The sequence below is a fragment of the Hylobates moloch genome, unplaced genomic scaffold (genome assembly GCF_009828535.3).
Source record: "Hylobates moloch isolate HMO894 unplaced genomic scaffold, HMol_V3 SCAFFOLD_5, whole genome shotgun sequence".
Lineage (NCBI taxonomy): Eukaryota > Metazoa > Chordata > Mammalia > Primates > Hylobatidae > Hylobates > Hylobates moloch.
This window is the reverse complement of record NW_026652280.1, coordinates 20,531,373-20,552,056: the sequence shown is the minus strand read 5'-3', so window position 1 is coordinate 20,552,056 and position 20,684 is coordinate 20,531,373. Positions and strand designations below refer to the sequence as shown.

The 20,684-nt window shown below is 44.7% G+C and overlaps 1 protein-coding gene across 1 annotated transcript in view; it reads left to right on the top strand.

Moving 5' to 3' along the window:
• The window catches only part of LOC116467778 (O-acyltransferase like protein), a 73,756-nt gene extending 59,362 nt beyond the window's left edge, over positions 1 to 14,394 (top strand). The window contains 6 exon segments of the mRNA XM_032151465.1: positions 2,082 to 2,183; positions 4,515 to 4,577; positions 4,579 to 4,621; positions 7,748 to 7,934; positions 13,799 to 13,941; positions 14,272 to 14,394. Of these exon segments, the coding sequence (XP_032007356.1) occupies positions 2,082 to 2,183; positions 4,515 to 4,577; positions 4,579 to 4,621; positions 7,748 to 7,934; positions 13,799 to 13,941; positions 14,272 to 14,394 (661 nt within the window).
• The last annotated feature ends 6,290 nt before the right edge of the window (positions 14,395 to 20,684 follow it).

The window sequence follows — 20,684 nt, the reverse complement described above, 5'->3', positions numbered from 1 at the left end:
CCCATAACATTGAATGTCAGGAAGATTTGTGAGTTTAGTCGAAATGGTGCTAGCTGGAAGAGACTTGTGGAGTCTGTGGTGGAGATACTGATCTTGGAAGTAGGTGCCAGGGACTGGGCTCAAGTCCCCCAGGGAGTTAAACACATATTTACTTGGGTGGCTGTGGGTTTTTATTGGATGGCCTAACTACCACTTACCTAGGACACTGAGTTCTTATGCCTTCCCACTCTAGACTTGCCTGGGAACCCATGTGAGTGTCCTTGTGACTGAGGAGCACTGGCCCCAATGTCAGCATCTTTCCTAAAGGCTGTTGTGGCAGGTGGATTTTAGTCCTTCAGCTGAAAGCCCACACTGTCCAAACTTGTGACAATGCAACAAGATTTAGCTTATAAGTGGAGGGAAGTATAAAAATAGGGCTTTTCTTCCTTTAGAGAATATAATTCCATGGAATGCCAGTGGAATCAGGTCTTTCTGGAGCTCAGTAATTAAAGGAGAGAAGAGCTAAGGGGTCTGGCAGAAGTCACAGTAAATATACATACAGCATTATTACCATAACCTCCTGCTTACCCTCATAGCAGACATTACTAATCAATCATAGCACCATGGAGCTAGAATTCATCCTTCTTTCCAAATATTACACTAACATTGGTACTCTGGCTGAAAATAATTTTCTCCCCGTATCACTGTGGTGATAACTGAATAGTGTCTATCTCATCCCTTCCTCATGAACAGCCATGGCAACTTCCACTAGCAGAATTGCATTGTCAAAGGCATTTTCCAGGTCAGGGTGTGCCTGGATGGTCTCGCACTTGTGTTTGACATTTCTTCCACACCACTGTGGATCCTCTTAATCCAAACCCTCACACTTCGAGCAGGTACAACCAGACAGCGCCTCACTCTGGGTGCTTTAGGGAACATCCTAGTCTTATACATGCAGAGTCCCAAAGTGTGGAGGAATTAATTTGTGTGGGACCATCCTTAACCCATGTGAGATAGAAGACAGTGGGAAAATGCTTCTCTCTTTCATCTCACAGGACAGTTTTAAGGTACATTTCATAAGGCCCCGTGGAACATTCTGGAAGAACTGAGCATTGGCCACCTTGATAGCACATCCTGGTATTGGTTTTCCCTGCTTCCCTGTTCTCTTACCCTATCCCTCATTCCTACTCCCACGTGAACTACCTGCACCCAGACATTTGTCTCAGGCTCTGCTCCTCAGTTGAAGGCATGCCTGGCTCCCCCTCTGTATTAGTCCATTTTCACATGCTATAAAGAACTACCTGAGACTGGGTAATTTATAAAGAAAAGAGGTTTAATTGACTCATGGTTCTGCAGGCTGTACAGCCTTCTGCTTCTGGGAAGGCCTCAGGAAACTTACAATCAGGGCAGATGGGGAACCAGGCACATCTTAATATGGCGGGAGCAGGAGGAAGAGAGCAAAGTGGGGAGGTGCTACACACTTTTAAACAGCCAGATCTCATGAGAATTCACTCACTATCACAAGAACAGCAAGGGGGAAATCCATCCCCACGATCCAGTCACCTCGTATCAGGCTCCACTTCCAACACTGGGGATTACAATTCCACATGAGATATGGGCAGGGACAAAGATCCAAACCATACCATCCTCCTTCTCGATCCTCTCTCCCCTGTGTTTGGAGTGGGTCCACCCCGTGTCCCACCCTGCCTTTGACAGTCCTCTCTCCCAAATCAACCACCACTTGTGTCCATATCATGTTTCATAGGTGACAAGGGACGTTCCCAGGCATGGACTCCTTTTGAGCTGCATTGTAAGCCTCAGGGTGGGCAGGCGAGGATGCGATTACTGTTCCTGTCTAGACCAGGAAACCAAGTTCAAAGCCCTGCCCGGTGTGGCACAACTAATGGATGGTCAAGACCGAGGCTGCCTCGGGTCCTCCAGCCACAGCCTAGCTCTCCCTGCCCCTCATCAGCCTCTCAAAAGCAGGGCCAGCAGGAGGTTCCTCTGATGGTCAGGATTTCCAGCCTTTCGTGCCATAGGAAGCGCATGTGTGGGGCAAGAAACTGAAGGGCACTCCTCTCCGTGTCCTCTCTTCTTTGCAGGAGTACACAAATCCTCATCCTCCTTGGGGCCGTGCTGTTCTGGGCATCTGCTCTGATCACATTGGCATATAAACTTCCTGTCGTGGCTCCATCAGAAGCCAGGTAACACGGTTCCCCAGCCTGCCCCTCTCTGGCCAGGACTTCCCGGGGAGGGCTGCTGAATGCCAGGCTGTTCACCCTGTGCCCTTTGGTTCATGGAAAAAGTGGGTATGAAACTTTTGGTCTGGATGGGAAAGCTGATTGCCTTCTTGCTTCCAAACTTCTGAACCTTTCAACCTGCACTGGTAGGTCCTCTCTGAACTCACGTTGCCCATTGAAACGCTTCTCAGAGGAAAGGAGCGCCCCCATGTGGCTCTACTATGTTTCTCCTCCAGCAGCCAATTGCTGCTTGGTGGCTCTGTTGGATGGAGAAACTGAACCTACCTCTTCAAGGTCACACAACTAGTAGAACTAGTAGGTGGCACAGGTGTGATTTGAACCTAGAAGCCAATCCACAGTGCTATTTCCCCTCCCCAATGAGGCACGTATGACAATTACACAGGAAAAATTGGTATGATTACCTGCTAATCTTTCTCAATGCAGTGACACAAATGAAAATCAGATCATGTCAGTTATCTGCTCGAATTCCTCCAGTGGCCTCATTGGTCACCCTCCTACCTGCTGACACTGGACCAGCCACACCAACTCATCTCAACGCACCAAGCATGCTCCCCGAACCCCCTTCCTCACCCTCCCCAACCCGGGGCCTTAGCACTTGCTGTTGAGCCTGAATTAGTCTTCTGTTAAAATCTAAGATCTTGGCAGGGCTTTCTCCTTCACATCTTTCAGGTGTCTGTGCAAATGTCACCTCCTCAGAGCAGCCTTTGCCGATCTTCCAAAATAAAATGTCCAGAACCGTTCCTGGCATGTGAGTGTTCCATGTGAATCTGTGAGTGGGTGGCATGTGAGAATAAATGAATGAATTGGTGACGACATCCCAAGCCTCCTGACCAGGAGACTATCATGCCCTTCCCATATCATGGCATGGCGAAGTGATTGAGGAGGAGGCTCACTCATGTCCAGCCCAGCGGTTTTCAACCCTGGCCACATATTAGAGTCACTTGGGAGCTTCTAAATCTACTGATGCTTCTAGCCCCACCCACTTCTGAGCAATTGAATCAGAATCTCTGGGCATGGGGCCCAGGCAGCTGACTTTTGTAAGCACTCCCAGGGTGCTCACAAATTCTAATTTGCAGAATAAATTCTTATGTGCAGCCACAGTTGAAGAACCGTACGTCTAGTCCTCAAACACCTTCCCTTCCTCCAGTGGTCGCTGCGTGGGCAGCTAGGAGCTGAGAGTGCGTCTAGCTTCAGTGGGGAAAGGTGATAATTTTAACGGTGATAAATTTAAAGCAGGGGTTCTCAGTCTGCACTTGGGAAGCTCAGGAGAGTTTTAAAATTTCTAGTCCATGAGTCCACATGCAGAGATGATGATTCCATGGGTTTGGGTATAACCTGGATGTCCCCCATGAAGGGCACTGTTTAGGCAATGCTTCTCAGCCTTGAGGGGGTATCAGGGTCACCTGGAGGGCTTCTTAACACAGATGGTTGAGCCCACCGCCAGTAGGTCTGGGGGGGGGCCCATGAGTCTGGGTTCCTAATAAGTTCTCAGGTGATGCAGGTGTTTTTGTTTTTGTTTGTGTTTTTTATTCTATTGCAACAGAGTCTGGCTCTGTCACCCAGGCTGCAGCACAGTGGCATGATCACGGCTCACTGCAGCCTCAACCTCCTGAGCTCAAGTGAACCTCCTGCTTCAGCCTCCTGAGAAGCTGGGACTGTAGGCATGTGCCACCAGGCCTGGCTAATTTTTTTTTTTTGTAGAGATGGGATCTCCCTATGTTGCCCAGATTGGTCTCAAACTCTTGGGCTCAGTGATCCTCTTGCCTTGGCTTCCCAAAGTGCTGGGATTACGTGTGTGAGCCACCATGCCTGGCCTGATGCAGCTGTTGATGTTAAGGGACGAAGCCTTGAAAAACACAGCTTCAAAGAATAGTTTCTGGTATCCTTTTAATGGCCTGGCCTTGACCTCTCATCACTTCTCTCTCAGGACAGTCTCTGTCCTTGAGACCCTTGGGTTCACATCTGGGTGCTACATTTTTAGAGCATTCTGACATATTGGCCACCAGACAGAGCTATTTAAAATGAACACACATATCATATTTCTTTGGGATCTTGGGTGGAGGGGCCTAAGGGAATTTGAAACCTAAGCAAGCCAACTTTGGCTGAGGCAGGGCCATGAGATCACTGTTTGCACACCATGACTAAGGAACAAGTGTGCCCTAAATGTACCTTTGGGCTTGCTGATTATTCCAATGGACATCTCAGGGATTTGGATTCCCTTTGCCATGTCCAGATCAAACATAACATTTTTTCTTATTTCCTTGTATTTTTCAGTGAAGAGGCGACTGTATTGTATTTCGTGGAGTACTACACAAAGCCCTACTGCCGATTTGGGCCATTTCATGCACCAAAGCCACCAGGAAAACATTCTCAGAACCAAGGTATGATTTCCCGTGCCTCACTCTATGGTCATGGGTCTGGCTGGGACTGTGTGGCCCACCTGGCCAGGCTCTTCCAAAGCTGTGGATGAAGGAGTCAGCCTGCTAGGTACTGTATTGTGCTGTAGAGCGTTATTGATGTCTCTCCGTGCTAAAGAATCAGAAGGAATTGGCCAGGTGCAGTGGTTAACACCTGTGATCCCAGCACTTTGGGAGGCTGAGGCAGGAGGATCCCTTGAGTCCAGTTCAGGACCAGCTCAGGCAACGTGATGAGAACCCCGTCTTCATTTTTTTGTTGTTGTTTTTTAAAAAGATAAGACCTTTATCTTCCTGCCAGAGCTTGATTCTCTGCTTTCTTCACTGACCTCTCCTTATGATCCTCCAGATTTGGAACCCAGTGTGGTCCCATCTGTAGGAGCCTTGCTACTGACCCAAAGAAACCACCAATGTGAGAAAACATACCTAGTGAAATTACAATGGCAAGACTTTCTTCTGGAAGAGGATACTGTGTTGGGTTGGATTTTTAACAGCACATGCTCAATGGTTTCTATATACAAGATTCTTGGTCAGATTTGATGGTTGTGTCTGGGAATCAGGACGTGAGGTGTCTAGAGGGGAAGAAGCTGTTACTTTGCTTTTCCAGATGTACCCCAAGCACTCATTTTCTTCTCTGGCTCCTTTGTGGGCAATCATTCTAGTTCAACATCCAATCTCGTTACTCAAGCTGGAAACCCGGGTTCATCTTGGATGCCTCCTCCTCACTGACCACTGCCCTTAGCCAATCATCCCCCACGCCCTGCCGATGGTTTCTCCTGCCATCCTCTCTCAGCCTTTTGAACTGACCTTAAAGCTCTTCTCATCTCTTGCCTGGATGTTGTCACTTGTTTCCTTGCCTCTAGTCTTACTGATCTCAAATCTACTCTTGGGGTGATCTATTTAAGACACCACCTTGGCTGTGCCCTTGAACGGTGCAAAATCTTTCAATGACTTCCTTTTACATCCATCATAAGGCTTGATCTGTTCAACAAGGCCCTCAGAGTCCCCATGACATCACTCTGCCTGTCTCTCTAGCATCATCTCTCTCACCACTCTCTGCCTTGCACTTTGCACGTCAGTGATACCAACCTGCTCACAGTGCCCTTGACTGCCGCCACTGACACACACAAGCTGCTCCTGGCATCTGTGCAGTTGCTCATGCTTCCTTCTCTGTCTGGAATCTGCCTCTACCCCCTCCCCTCTACTCCCCTCTCCCTTTCATCTGACTTAACTCCTGTTTTGCCTAGAAGGCTCACCTAGAGTTTTTACCTCTGGGAAGTCTTTCCTTATCCCTCCAGGCCAGGCTGTGTCCTTCTTTTGGGTTCCTCTGTTCACTGTGTATTCTTGGGCCCTGGTTTGTACCACATGATAAAGCATTTATTCACCCCATAGACTGTGAGCTCCTGGAGTTCACTACTTGTCTCACCTCTGAATCGCCAGCATCTGGTTCTGAGATCCTGACTCACTGAAGGTAATCAACACATGAATGAATGAAAGAGAATTTTCTTCTCAATGGAGGAAGGGCCAGAAATTAGGATACAACTCCTGCCCCAAACCCCTCTGCCAGGTCCTACCTTTGTTTGCCTAGGCTTTGTGGGTACCTCACCTAGATGTTCCAGAGAAGAGGCCCTGGTCCTTGGAAAACCTTGTGCTGCCCACGGGAGGAAGAGGAGATAAGATTTTACCGAAAGGAATGAATATACAGAAGCTATGTGACTTTTTCTATAGGTTGCAGTTATGATATTTTCCTGGAAATGCACAATTCAGTTGTAGATTATAACAGAGTGCCATTAAAGAGAGGCTTCAACATAGTCCAGGTTACATGGGGGCCCAGGGAGAAAATGCTTGTCGGCAAAGGGCAAAACTTAACTTGAAGAGGGAGCATTTGGGAATGACTTCAAGGGCCAGGGTCAGGACCAGGAAGCCCGGAGCTGGAACACAAGCCAAGTTAACCTGGAGAAACGTGAACAGTTGGGTATACCAAACTCAAAGCTTTAGAAGCTAGAAAATAAAGACACAGGGTCTAAGCTAGAGGAAGCTGCCAGGAGTGAGATAAGGCAGGATGTACCATAATAAAGATAAGCAGATAAGGACAGAAAGAGAACATGATACCCAAGATGCATTTGGAGAGACTGCAGGCCCATTTGGGCCAGGGAAGTAGCAGAGAGGTGAGGGAGATCCCAGGCTAAAAGAGTGGAGTGCCCCTGGGTACGTACCCTTCCTCTCCCACAACCAGGAACCTGAGACCTAAGCACGTCTCAGAGACAAGACGGTGGACCGATCCGATGTCGGTTCAGTGCAGTGTAGACATCATCACAGCAGCTTGAGTACAGCACGGAGAAGGAAGAGAGCTCTTTGGAAGACAGGTCTGGGTCTAAAAAGGTCAACTTAGGTGACGCAAGGTCAAGATCTTGAACCGAGTCAGGTGTTAGGATTTAACTCATGGGGCTATTCTTTGAGCTGAAGGCTTCTCATCCTCCCATTCCTTCCACTTGACTAGGCCGCTGCCCAGGCCGGGGCTGTGTGCTGGAGGCCCTCATGTTTACGGTGAAGGCAGAAGCCATCAAGGAGCCTTAATTTGGTTAAGGGACAAAACAGGAGATTAGGAGTGGGTTAGAACATTACTTATAGATTTTCTTTTCACTTTCATTTTGAAATGATTATAGATGCCCCAAAAGTTGCAAAACTAGTACAGAGAGGTGCTGTGTGCTCCGGCTCTCCAACAGGCAACGTGTGACATAACTATGGAACCCGACCACAGCCAGAAAACCACATTGGCACAATAGACCTCAGATCCACCAACTCTACACATACTCATTTGCGCACATCTGTATGGTTCTGGGTAATTTTGTCCCATGTGCAAATTTGTGCAACCACCCCCACAGTCAAGGTACAGAACTCTCTGTCACCACAAAGATCTCCTGGCCACCCCTTTTAAATTACAACCTTCCATTTTAGTCAAATCTGTGCTGACTGAGGTTTGCGAATAAAGACCTAAGTCACAGTAATAACACCAAAAAATAAGTTTGTGTAGGAGGAGGGAATTTTACAATGGCTAAAAAGGGCTGGGCCCCGCCTCTCCTCTCCCCGCAGATGCAGGTCCTGCTGGGGTGGAGCTGCTCCCTGGTCACCCTATTTGCGGTGGCCACTCTGGCATACATGGTGGATGACTCCTCTGCTTCCTCTCTAGTAGCTGCAGCTCTCTACCAAGCCCTCCACCGGACCCTGTGGGCGGCGGCCGTGGGCTGGGTCCTCTTTGCGTGCCACGGAGGATATGGGGGTATGGAAGCGGCTCCGGGCTTTGCTCTTGGGTTCACACCCTGTTCCTTTAAAGGTGACAGATTGAACACACAAGGAGGGTACCAGAGCGATTTCTGTTTTCTGGAGTGGTTGATGAATGACTGATATTGATTCAAAAATATCAATTTCTCTCTATCCTTGGAAAAGACAAAGGATTTGTGTATAAGATTTTTACATGGATTTATGCACAAGTGCAGGTTCTGAAAGAAAAAGATGCAGCCTCTCCAATGCACCTAGTTTAGAAGGTGGAAAGGGAATTCAGGCAGAGTAATGTCATGAGAAAAAAAAAATCAGTGCTTGGGAGCAAGACTTCCAGTCACAGCACTTTGAGCCTTGGTTTTCCCATCTGAAGGTGTAGATCAAATGCTTGCCAGGATCCCCTGTGATAACTGAGTTGGCTTTCAACGTGCAGAGAGCCAAGCAGATAAAAGGCTTCAATGGAAAAGAATCTTCTCCAGGTTAGAAAGGTGTATCCAAGTCACCTGATGCTTTTCTCCCTGTCCTCTCTATTTGGCGAGAGGTAGGAACTGTGTGCTTGGGATGTCAGCAAACAACAGGACAAGGCTGGCAGGAAGCTCCCAGAAGAGATTCTGGCCTCAAGCGACCCAAAGCCCTGACACAGGAGCAGTGGATCTGGGGGGAAGCATGCCCGCTTCATACTCTAGGGAAACAACCCATCAGGAGGAGTTTCAACTTAGCCTGTAAACCCACGCCAGTCAGCCTCAGCAAAGGTGGTGGGAAATAATGATTTAAAGAGAAAAACAATGGTATGATAAACAATTCCAGCTGATCAAGCACATGCTGTATACTAGACCTTGTGGGAAACATCACCCAGATCCCCGGTAGCACTGACCACACCCCTGGGAGGAAGACCTATAATTAGCAATGAGAACAACCATGTCTAGAGAGAAAGCAACCCAAAGTCCCACAGCTGGTGAGTGGCTGAACTAGGAAATGAACCCAGGTCCCAGCACGAAGTCCAAAGCCAGTGCTCTTCGTTCCTAAGTGATAGCACTTCTCCCAGATGTTAATTAAAATGGTTCCTAAATTTTATAAGTATTTTAATATAACGACGCTCTTTAATGTTTTAATTTTAAAATGAGCCTTAATGATCTTTCATATTTTAATTCTAAAAGCTTTCTCTTATATGGAAAAGTGATACTAAAGAGGAAATGGACTGTGTTCTCTCTGACTGGATGTATTTGCGTTTATGGGAAACTCTGGGATATGTTGCCACAACCCTGCTGCCTCACCCCATGACCATGTCCCTGAGCTGTCATAGAGCCTCATAAACAACTACTCCCTGTGGCCTGGCACAGGCCATTTATAATGCTGCAAACATCACAGTATTCCTCTCTACTGTGAGAGGTGCTGCTGTTTATCAAAAATAACTGGCTAACAGAAATGGTATTAGAGAGGAATGACTTAGGTTAAGTTAGAAGTTTAAACAAATTTGCATTATTATTATTATTATTATTATTATTTTGAGACAGACTCTTGCTCTTGTCACCCAGGCTGGAGTGTAATGGCACGATCTCGGCTCACAGCAACCTCTGCCTCCCGGGTTCAAGCGATTCTACTGCCTCAGCCTCCTGATTAGCTGGGATTACAGGCGCCTGCCACCACGCCCGGCTAATTTTTTTATTTTTAGTAGAGATGGGGTTTTGCCATGTTGGCCAGGCTGGTCTCGAACTCCTGACCTCGTGATCCACCCACCTCAGCCTCCCAAAGTGCTGGGATTACAGGCGTGAGCCACCACGCCCAGCCTGCAGCATTATTATTACAGTGGAACAAGTAAACGCTCTCCATCATTAGTCTGAGTAAGGGTGCTATCTCCTCACCCAGGTGATGAGCAAGCCAGTTTACTTATTCTTGAGCAATTTATCATTCAAAGGTGTGTTGTCATTAGCCAATCCATAACTGTAGGGGCACCTGATGTCCTAGATTTGTATCTCCAAAACTATCTATAAGATATCAAGATTGATTAGTAGGTGAATGTAGGAGGTGATAGCTTAAATACATTTTTGGAAAATATGGGTCTACCTGGCTCACACCTGTAATCTCAGCACTTTGAGAGGCCGAGGCAGGTGGATGGCTTGAGCCCGGGATTTCAAGACCAGCCTGGGCAACAAGGCAAAACCCTGTCTCTGCTACAACTACAAAAATTAGCTGGGCATGGTGGTGCACATTTGTAATCTCAGCTCCTTGGGATGCTGAGGCAGGAGAATTGCTTGAACCTGGGAAGCAGATGTTGCAGTAAGCCAGGATCATGCCACTGCACTCTAGCCTGGGCAACAGAGTGAGACCCTGTCTCAAAAAAAAAAAAAAAGTGTCTAGCTGATGATCTTTAGAAAAAAAATAAGAAGTTTGAATAAGAAGAAATGTTTAGTTGAGACTTTCAGGACTAGAAGGGATCTTGATGATTCAATGAATCTTTAACCATCTTTGCTTGGTAGCAATGTAGACCATGCTGGTCTTGTTATGCTCAAAGTTGTCTTCTGTTGAGCTGCCAGAGTCATCTGACCACATTACTCCTTCAGTTAAAGCCCTTCAGTAGTGGTCTGTCACCTACAGTTTTCCTCCTCAAACTTAAGTATATGTGGGCCTATTCTAAAGAAATAAGAATTCTTTTGAATTCTTGGTGTTGGCCCAAATTATTATTATTATTATTTTTTGAGACGGAGTCTCGCCCCATCTCCCAGGCTGGAGTGCAGTGGCGCCATCTCGGCTCAATGCAAGCTCCTCCTTCTGGGTTCACGCCATTCTCCTGCCTCAGCCTCCCAAGCAGCTGGGACTACAGGTACCCGCCACCAAGCCCGGCTAGGTTTTGTATTTTTAGTAGAGACGAGGTTTCACTGTGTTAGCCAGGATGGTCTCGATCTCCTGACCTCGTGATCTGCCCGCCTCAGCCTCCCAAAGTGCTGGGATTACAGGCGTGAGCCACCGCACCCAGCTGGCCCAAATTATTTTTATTCAGATTTTTTCAATACATTTTTTTTCCTGGGAACATAGATTCAAGTTACCCTGACTATATGCTCTTATTTTTGTTTCAATTTTGCCTAAACATGAACAAACATAAACCTAGATACAAAATTTTATGTTTATAGCGTGTGCATTCAGAAAGCCAAAGCAAATGTATGAAGTAATCATAAAACTATACAACCAATAAAATCTGCATTAGCAACATTAATATGATATGATGAATAGTTGCTGGAATCACTTGTGGCTCATAATATGAACACGGTATTGTTTGCTTTAGGGCGTGTTCTTTTGTGTTTGGCTTATCTGTGTGAGCATGGGTTCTTTGCTGACTTCATTTTTCTACAATTACTTTGTTTTGTTCTACAGTGAAATTGTGGTTTACCTTTTATAGCCTTCACTTGGGGGAAAAGCGTCTTTTGTCTGTAAGTCCATCTGTATTTATTCACTTAATTACATAAAATACTTCTTGAATGCTTATTCTATGTGAGGTACTGTTCTAGAATCTGGGGATACAGCAATAGACAAGAAAAATCCCTCCCTTGTGAGAGACTACAATGGGGTCGGGGGAAGTTTAAATACAGTGAATAAAGATAAAGCAGGGATTAGTGGGTAACTAACTGGACTAGGGGTACATTTGCAAAGATGTTATATGAAAGCATTCTGGGCAGATGGAATGTGAAGGCAGAGGTCTTTAGACTGGAACGAGCTTAGTGGCTTGGAGGAAGAGCAAAATGACCAGTGAGATAGGAACCAAGGGTCAAGGGGGAGAGAGAGGTGGGAAGGGAACTCAGAGAGGAAGGTAGGACCCAGGTTAGGCAGAGCTTTCAAGGCCATAGGAAGAGTTTGGATTTTATTTTAAATGCCATGTCACATGAAGTCGTAGTCCATTTCAGCTGCTATAACAAAAATCCCATAAATGAGGTGGCTTAAAAACAACAGAAATTTATATCTCACAGTTCTGGAGCTGGGAGGTCTAAGATCAAGGCACCAGCAGATTTAGTGTTTGGTGAAGGCCTGCTTCCTGGTTCTTAGATGGAACTTTCTAGATGTGTCCTCACATGGTAGAAGGGTAGAGCTGTCTCTCTGGGGTCGCTTTCATAAGGGCACTAATCCCATTCCTGAAGGCCCAGCCCTTGTGGACTAATTGCCTCTCCAAAGACTCCACCTCTTAACACTATCACCTTGGGGATTAGGATCTCAACATATGAATTTTGGGGGAATGTAAACATTCAGATCATAGCCCATGATTTGATTTGTGGATTTGTAAAATTTATTTTCAAATTTACAAATAATAACTGTATGTATTTATGGGGTACAATGTGATGTTTTGGTATATGTATACATAGTAGAAAGATGAAATCATGTTAATTAACATATGCATCACTTCACCAAGTTATCTCTTTTTTGTGGTGAGAATGTTAAGAATCTTTCCTTTTAGCCATTGAAAAATATCCAGTATGTTATTATTAACTGTGGTCACTATGCAGTGCAATAGATCACTAAAACTTACTCCATCAGTTTAACTGAAACTTTGTACTCTTTGATCAATATCTCCCCCTTCCCCATTTCTCCCTGATATGTGATTTTAAAAGATTACTCTGGATGTGGTATGGGGACTATAGGGTGGCAAGAACAAGAGCAGAGACCAACAGATCCACCGGGAAGCTACCATGGAGGCCCACGCAGGAGGTGATGGAAGGTTCACGAGGGTGTTAGCCATGGAGGTGAGGAGCAATGGTCTGATCTGAGACACATTTTTGGAAACCCTCTATGGAGTCTGGAATGAAAGGAGTCTGGGATAGCTCCAAAGATTTATCCTGAGCAAATTGTGATGCACTACTGAGCACTTTAAATGAGGCTTGTGCAAAGGAGAAACAGAAGTTATACTTTATTTCTGTGGCTTAAAACAACAGAAATTTTTTCTCTCACAGTTCTGGAGGCTAGCTGTTCAAAATTGAAGTGTCAGCAGAGTTGGTTCCCTCTGGATTTTCTGAGGGAGAATCTGTCCCATCCCCTCTCCTAGCCTCTGGTAGCTGCTGGCAAGCCTTGGCATTCCTTGGCTCGTGGACTCTTCACTCTAGTCTCTGTCTTCGTCATCACATGGTTCTCTTCTTTGTGTCTCTCCTCTGCATTTGTGTCTTCTTTTCTGTCTCTTATAAGGACATTTGTCATTGGGTTTAGGGTCCACCCTAATCCAGGATGATCTCAACTCTAGTTCTTTCTCTTAATGACATCTGCAAAGACCCTTATTCCACATAAGGTTACATTCTGAGGTTCTGGGTGGACATATCTTTTGAAAGATCACCATGCAACTCACTAGAGATAGCAATAAGTCCTACTCAGAAAGGAAGTTTTCATTGCATTTAATTTTAATTAAGTTAAATAGCCACAAGTGGCTAGGGGCTATTGTCTGGGACAACACAGTTCTAGAATATATACCAAGTTACAGAATATTTGTCCTGAAAGGCACCTAAAGTGTGATCAAATGCAAGCCTCTCACTGACAGATGAAGAGTTTGAGGCCTGGCAATGTTAAATGCCTTATCCCAAGGCCTCCCTGTGGCTGCATCTTGATCCAGAACCCAGGTGAGTATGAGGAATTTATACCTTGTTTTATACATGGAATGTTTTATGCTCAGGGGCTGAAACCATGTATCTCTCTTGTGTTATCATAATTCTTGCAACAGAAAGGTGGTTTTTGGTTTGGTACATTGTCTTACAATGATAACGCATAAAGACTTTCTTAAGAAAAGTTCACAGACGTAGGTGCAGAGTGCAACGGGAGCATCGATGGGATGATGGGGCATCTTCACCGGCCCAGAGACAGGCTGTGGCTTCATGCGTCGGTGCTTGTTCCCTCCAGGTCTGGTGAACCGTGTGCTTTCTTGGGACATCTGGAGTTTCCTGTCCAGCATCAGTTATGCTTGCTACTTGGTGCATCCGATTCTGATCATCCTTTACAATCGCCTTGAGGAAACACTTATTCACTACACTGACACCAACGTGGTGAGTCAGCACGCAGCTCCTAGTTCTGTTATGGTATGTTATGGTACCATAGCTTGTTCTCTTCTTGAGCAACAAGGCAACCTACTTGCTTTTGTGGAAGCCTTTTTTTTTTTTTTTTAAGAACTTCATTGTTCTTTGCTTTATTTGTGGGAGAAAGAGGGAGAGCTTCAGCACAGGATAATATCTTTTATTTTATTTATTTTATTTTTAATATGTAGCACTGATTGTCCTACAGATACATTTCATAGAGCTAGGATGGTACACTTTAGATCTGAACACAGTAGGAATCCCAGAGTAAAACTGTGTTCACCCTGCCCACTTTCTCTCCAGTTCTGTCTTTTCTCTGGACACTGTGTGCTGACCTTCGTCACTGGGCTGGCCCTGATGCTGTTCATTGAGAAGCCATGTCAGGAACTGAAGCAGTGCCTGCTGGGCCACGAATCTTGTGGTTAAAACACAAAAGAATGGATGGGCCTTGTTGGTAATGACGAGCAAAGACGAGGTGGCCTTATCTATGCAATGAATGCTTGCGTTCCTGAGAAGGGGTGTGAATCTCAATTTGTGAAAGTTTAATATATACACGTTCTTTGTATTTAATATGTGAAAGAGTTCTTAGTGCTTATGATGTAAAAGAGTTCTATAGATTTTTAGTAACACAATAATAAACTTCTGTTGTACCATTTTAGCAAAAAAACAAAACAAAACAAAACAAAACAAAAACTGGATTTCTTTTTGGTTTAACCTGCATTTGATTGTCTATATCAGTGATCACAGGAAATGATTAAATGTCATGAATTTAATGTAATTTGGTTGATGAAGCTCATTTGGGTTATGCTCTTCACTTTCCTCTGTAAAATTACAATATGCAGTATGCACTTTCCCACGACAGAATTGTTTATGTGTTATTATGACGTCTTTGCAGACTTGTAACTTTATCCTAGAACCTCGGTGGTATGACCCACTAGCATGCATACTTCGTGGGTCTGTCATTATAGGGCCTTTCAAATATCACCTATTCTTCACTATAGTCCCTGTTTTGCACTGAATTGTATCCCCTCCCCCAAAAGATCTGTTGAAATCCTAACTCCCATTGCCTCAGAATGTGGCTTTATTTGGAGCCAGGGTCTTTATAGAGGTGATGAAGTCCAACGAAGTCACTGGGGATGGAGACTCTAATCCAATATGACTGGTGTCCTTATAATAAGCAGAACTTTGGTCACAGAGACAGGCATGCACACAGGGAAGACGATGTGAAGATCCAGGGAGAAGACAGTCATGTGCAAACCCAGGAACACCAAGGCAAACCCCAGAAGCCAGCGGAGGTAAGGACGGAGTCTGCCCTGGAGCTGCCCGAGAGAGCATGGCCCTGTGGGACATCTCGATTTTGGACTTCTGGCCTCCAGAACTGTGAGATAATTCATGTCTGTTGTTTCAAGCCACTCAGTTTTTGGTACTTTGTCACAGCGGCCCTAGATAGATGGATATCCCTATGCACCAACATAGCGCCTCAACAAAAACTAACAGAGAAGGAAGAGACCTCAGCCAGTGGCTTCCAGCCCAACCCCCTCAATTTGCAGCGATGAGACCTAGAGATGAAGAGAGACTCGCAAGGCCAAACAGAGATGCTGGGATCCAGGCTCTCGGATGTGTGTTTTTTCTAGGTGTATAATTTTGCATTAACTGTCTACAGTTATGGATTAATTAAATCCATTCCATCGCTTATAATAAAGCTCTTTGTTTACTTAATCATTAAAGTATTAACAACTGCAGGCTACAGGGTCCTTATTAGCGTGGGATGCGTCACATCTGAGGATGCTGTTTGCTGTCCAGTGTGTTTGCAAAGATGACCAACGTGGGTGGGGAGGGGAGGGCTGAACGTTTCAAACACTCTGATGGCCACGGACAGCTAACCTTGGCCTTGCCAGCCAGCCACGGGGGACAAGCCTCATCTCCCTGAGGTCTGGTCCCTCTGCTGCAGAAGCCGACCTGAGGGAGTGGGGCGCCAAGGCTCAACAGGCGCGCTGTGAGAAGGCAGCCAAATTGGCTTTTCAGTGAACGCCGAAGTTCATCGAGTTCCTCGGGAGCCCCCTGGTGGCTGCTTTGGCACCTGAACCCTCTCACTTCATTAGGCCTCCAAGGAGCTGTTGAGGACCAGTGGCATTTTCAGGGTAACACTGCCACGTGGGTGGACTTCGGTGGGAGATGACTCACCTGCCAACATCGTTCTGCAGCCGAATTGCCAAATGCTTCCAGTTATGAGGCCAGAAATCTGGGACCCGTGGAAGTAGCTAGCTAATGCCTGACACAGCATTGGAAAGACTTTTTTATAAGGGAAAAAACCCAACCCTCCCACTGGTGTAATTTTATATAACATAAGGCAGGGTTAGAGAAATCCAGTTTTGTTCTGGGTTTGTTTCAATCTAGAATTCCCTGGAAGTTTAAGATTTATAGATTGTGTATACCTTATTTGGATCCTGAAACAAATTGTAAGAAAGTGTTATGATGTTTGTAAGCCTGGAAATTTAAATACTGATTAGGTAATTTGATGATATTAAGGGCTGATTGCACTTTTTATGTAATAATGGTATTGTAGTTATATATTACTACATATATATACATACATTTATATCTATCTTTTAGTTGCATACTACAATATTTATGAACAAAATGATATAAAATCTGATATTTGCCTCAAAATAATATTGGGTGGAACTGGCATAGATGAAATAAGACTGGCTATGTGGTTAATGTTTGAAGCTGGATGATGGGTCCATGGAACCTCATACTTTTTCTCTATTTTCATTTTTATTTTTTTAGAGACAGAGTCTCGCTCTGTTGCCCAGGCTGGGGTGCAGTGCAATATCACACTGCAGCCTCAAACTCCTGGGCTCAAGTGATCCTCCTGCCTCAGCCTCCCAAGTAGCTGGGACTATAGGTGTGTGCTGCCATACCCAGCTAATTTTTTTTTTTTTTTTTTTGAGACAAGGTCTGGCTCTGTTGCCCAGGCTGGAGTGCTGGAGTGTAGTGGTGTGTGATCACAGCTCACTGCAACCTCTGCTTCCCAGGCTCAAGCAATCCTCCTGCCTCAGCCTCCCAAGTAGCTAGGATTACAGGCATGTGTATTCAGGCATGTTTTTTCTGGTGTAATTTTATATAACATAAGGCAGGGTTAGAGAAATCCAGTTTTGTATTGGATTTTTTTTTGTATTTTTTGTAATACAATTTTTGTATTTTTTGTAGAGATGGGGTTTCATCATGTTGCTCAGGCTGGTCTCGAACTCCTGGGCTCAAGCAATCCACCCACCTCGGCCTCCCAAAGTGCTAGGATTACAGGTTGTGAGCTACTGCACCTGACCTCCCAGCTAATTTTAAGTTCCTGGTAGAGATGGGGTCTTACTATGTTGCCTAGGCTGGTCTCCAACTCCTGGCCTCAAGGGATTCTTCTGCCTCAGCCTCCCAAAGTGCTAGGATTTTAAATACCTAGAGCATGTATTTAAACCCCAGAAAATTCTGTAAAGGGGCTCTTGAGGCCCTATGCTCAGGCCACTCCCACCCTGGGGTGTCTACTTTCGTTTTCAATAAATCGCTGCTTTTGTTGCTTCATTCTTTCCTTGCTTTGTTTGTGCATTTTGTTCAATTCTTTGTTCAAAACACCAAGAACCTGGACACCCTCCACTGGTAACACTTCTAGTGAAGCTCAAAGTTGAGAGGCCCCAGGGCCCTTGAAGGGATGAGAAGCCTTTAGAACTTTAGTTCCTAGACCCCAAGTGGGATTTAAATCAACACTGCTCGTATATGCTGCGAGGCAGCCACTTTTGGTGGCCTACTCACATTCACACCCCTTCCTCTTTCACTACACAAACCCTGATGTTTTTCCCTTATCAAGGTGCCCATACCAAGGGAAATCATCATATTTGGTAGAAACCAATAATGTGCCTCCTCTTTTTCTTTGCCAGTGACTGGTGCAGGTTTGGGCACGTGACCCAGCTCTGACCAATGACACACAAGGAGAAGTGCCCTGGGGACTTCTGGGAAAGATGGGCATGGCTGCAGAGGGGGGCGGGCATCATGGAGAAAATCCTTGTCTTTACCACCTTCAGCCTTGTCACGCTTCTAGATCTGTAAATGTGAAGAAGGACAAGGCTGATGCTCAGAGGCTGACAGAGCAGGATCTCTAGGCTGAGGGAAGCCAGGAGGATGGGGATTCTACGCTAAGATCAGAAGAGATCAGAAGAGCGAGGGCTGTGTGAATACCGCATCCTGGAGGCTGCCGGATCCCTGCCAGACAGGCCTTGACCCTGCAGGTAGAAGGCTGGAAGTTGCTTCTTTGGGGATTCTGACTGGCCCAAGATGAAATCCCTAAAAATATTGACATTAAAGGCTCTTCCAGAAAAGTCCCAGCCAGATCCCCTCCAGTGGAGCTCACACCATGGGCTCAGAGTAGGGTGATCGACTCAGCCTGGCTTACCTGGGACTGTTTTGATTTTGGTGCTGAAACTCCCATGTTCCAGGACACCCCTCAGTGCTGGTCACCCTGACTCAAAGCTTCCAGTCAGCTTGTAAGTCTCTCACCCTTAATCATGAGCACAACCAGTTACCACAAACCTGAGAAAAGCCTTTGACATCTGGAAGGGGTAAGACTAAAAGGAATCCACAGAACAAAGGAATTTTGAGAGAGGAGATTATGCAGAGAGAAGAAAACTTAATGAAACTATCACTATCCTTGTAGAGGTAAGAGAACTTGCCCCAGTAAAATAGGAACAGGATGTTAAGACGGAGAAGTGATTCTTCCTTCTTTCACTCATTCGGTTATTGACTCAGTCATTCAGTCAATAACCAAATATTTCTGACAGCTACTTATTATAAGAACGTCAAGAATATTAATATGAATGTCAGAAATCTTGTTCTGTTCCAGCACCCAGCCAGAGAGAATGAGCTGAAGTTGCGTTTTACTCTCGTTTAAGAAAGGGGTAAAGTGCTGGGTATTTCAGCAGATTCTGTGATATAAATGCATTTATTATTATTAATTCAAATGTTGCTTGAATTTTTAAAATGTATTGATTACACCTAGGAATGCATTGATATACGCTTCTAAGTAACAATTCAATTTTATATAGTATTTCCTTTTTGTTGGGTAAGAAACTTAAAATAATTCATGTCTAATTCTGCACCTTTTGTTCCTACCATTATTAGCAGATATTTTTATTTTTTCATTAATGTGTAATTTTCATACAATAAAATTCACCTTTTAAGAAGTGTACATGTCTGTGAGTATTGACAAATGAATAGAGTTGTATAACCACCACCATAAGCAGGATATAAAACAGTTCCATCACTCCTGAAAATTCCTGGGGCCCCTCTTTAGTCAACACCTACCCCCATCCCTGGCCCTTGGCAACCTCCTGTCTGTTTTCAATCCCTATAGTTTTGCCTTTTCTAGATGTATTTATTTAAAAATGTTTAATTTAAAAAACTAAAATTTTCAAACAAGTCTAGAGAATGAAACAATTCATACCCCATATATCCACAATCCCAATTAAACACAGGTTAACATTTTGCCATTTTTCCTTCAGATGTTCTTCTTTTTGTTTGTTTAAAAAATAAAACATTGTAAACTCAATTGTAGACCTCCCTGCATCCCATTTACTTCCTCCCTTTTATCCAAGTTTCACCCATTTTTTTTAACCAATATGCATGTGTCTATAAATGGTATACTCTTTGTTTTTAAGATTATATAATTGGGTCCATACTGTACTACCCTTTAAAATATGATTTTCCCACTACACATAGTTATACAGTCCATTAATTTTTAATGCTAATGATATTCTATCATGTGCACGTGTATCTTAAATGTTTATCCATTCCCCAGTTGGTAGATACTTGGTCTGTTTCATTTTTCACTATTGTAAACATTATTGTAAACACCCTTTGATGGTGCTTCCTTGTGGAGATGTGTTAGTTTTTTGGGGTACGTGTTCAGGAGAGTAATGGCAGAGTCAATCTTACCTGATAATGCTAGACAGTTTTCTAAAGCGATTTTTACCAATCTATGCCTCTACTAGTGCTGTATGGGAGTAGATACTATCACTTCAGTGCCTGCTCCCCAATACTTGGTACTATTAACCTGTTCATTTACTGCCTCTGATGAGTGTAAGGTAGGATGTGATCATTTCAATTTGCATGTCCTATCTACTAACGGGGTTGACCAGTTTCCAAGTGTATTGGCCATTCAGAGTTTCCTCTTCACAGACTGCCTACCATATCCTTTGCTCAGTTTTTTATTGGATGTTTTTCTTTATGTTATTGATTCTGAGACATCCCTTATTGATACAGTTTGGCTGTGTCCCCACCCAAATCTCTTCTTGAATTGTAGTTCAGGGGAAAGACCCAGCGGGAGGTAATTTAATCACGGGGGCAGTTACCTTACTGCTATTCTCGTGATAGTGAGAGAGATCTCACGAGATCTGATGGTTTTATAAGGGGCTTTCCCCTTTTTTGCTTGGCACTTCTCCTTCCTGCCATGACGTGAAGAAAGACGTGTTTGCTTCCCCTTCTGCCATGACTGCAAGTTTCCCAAGGTCCCCCCAGCCATGCGGAACTGTGAGTCAATTAAACCTCTTTCCTTTATAAATTACCCAGTCTTAGGCAGTCCTTTATAGCAGTGTGAGAAGGAACTAATACAATTGTGTATTCTGAACATTAACCTTTCATCGATTATTTGTGTTGTAAATACTTTCTCCCCT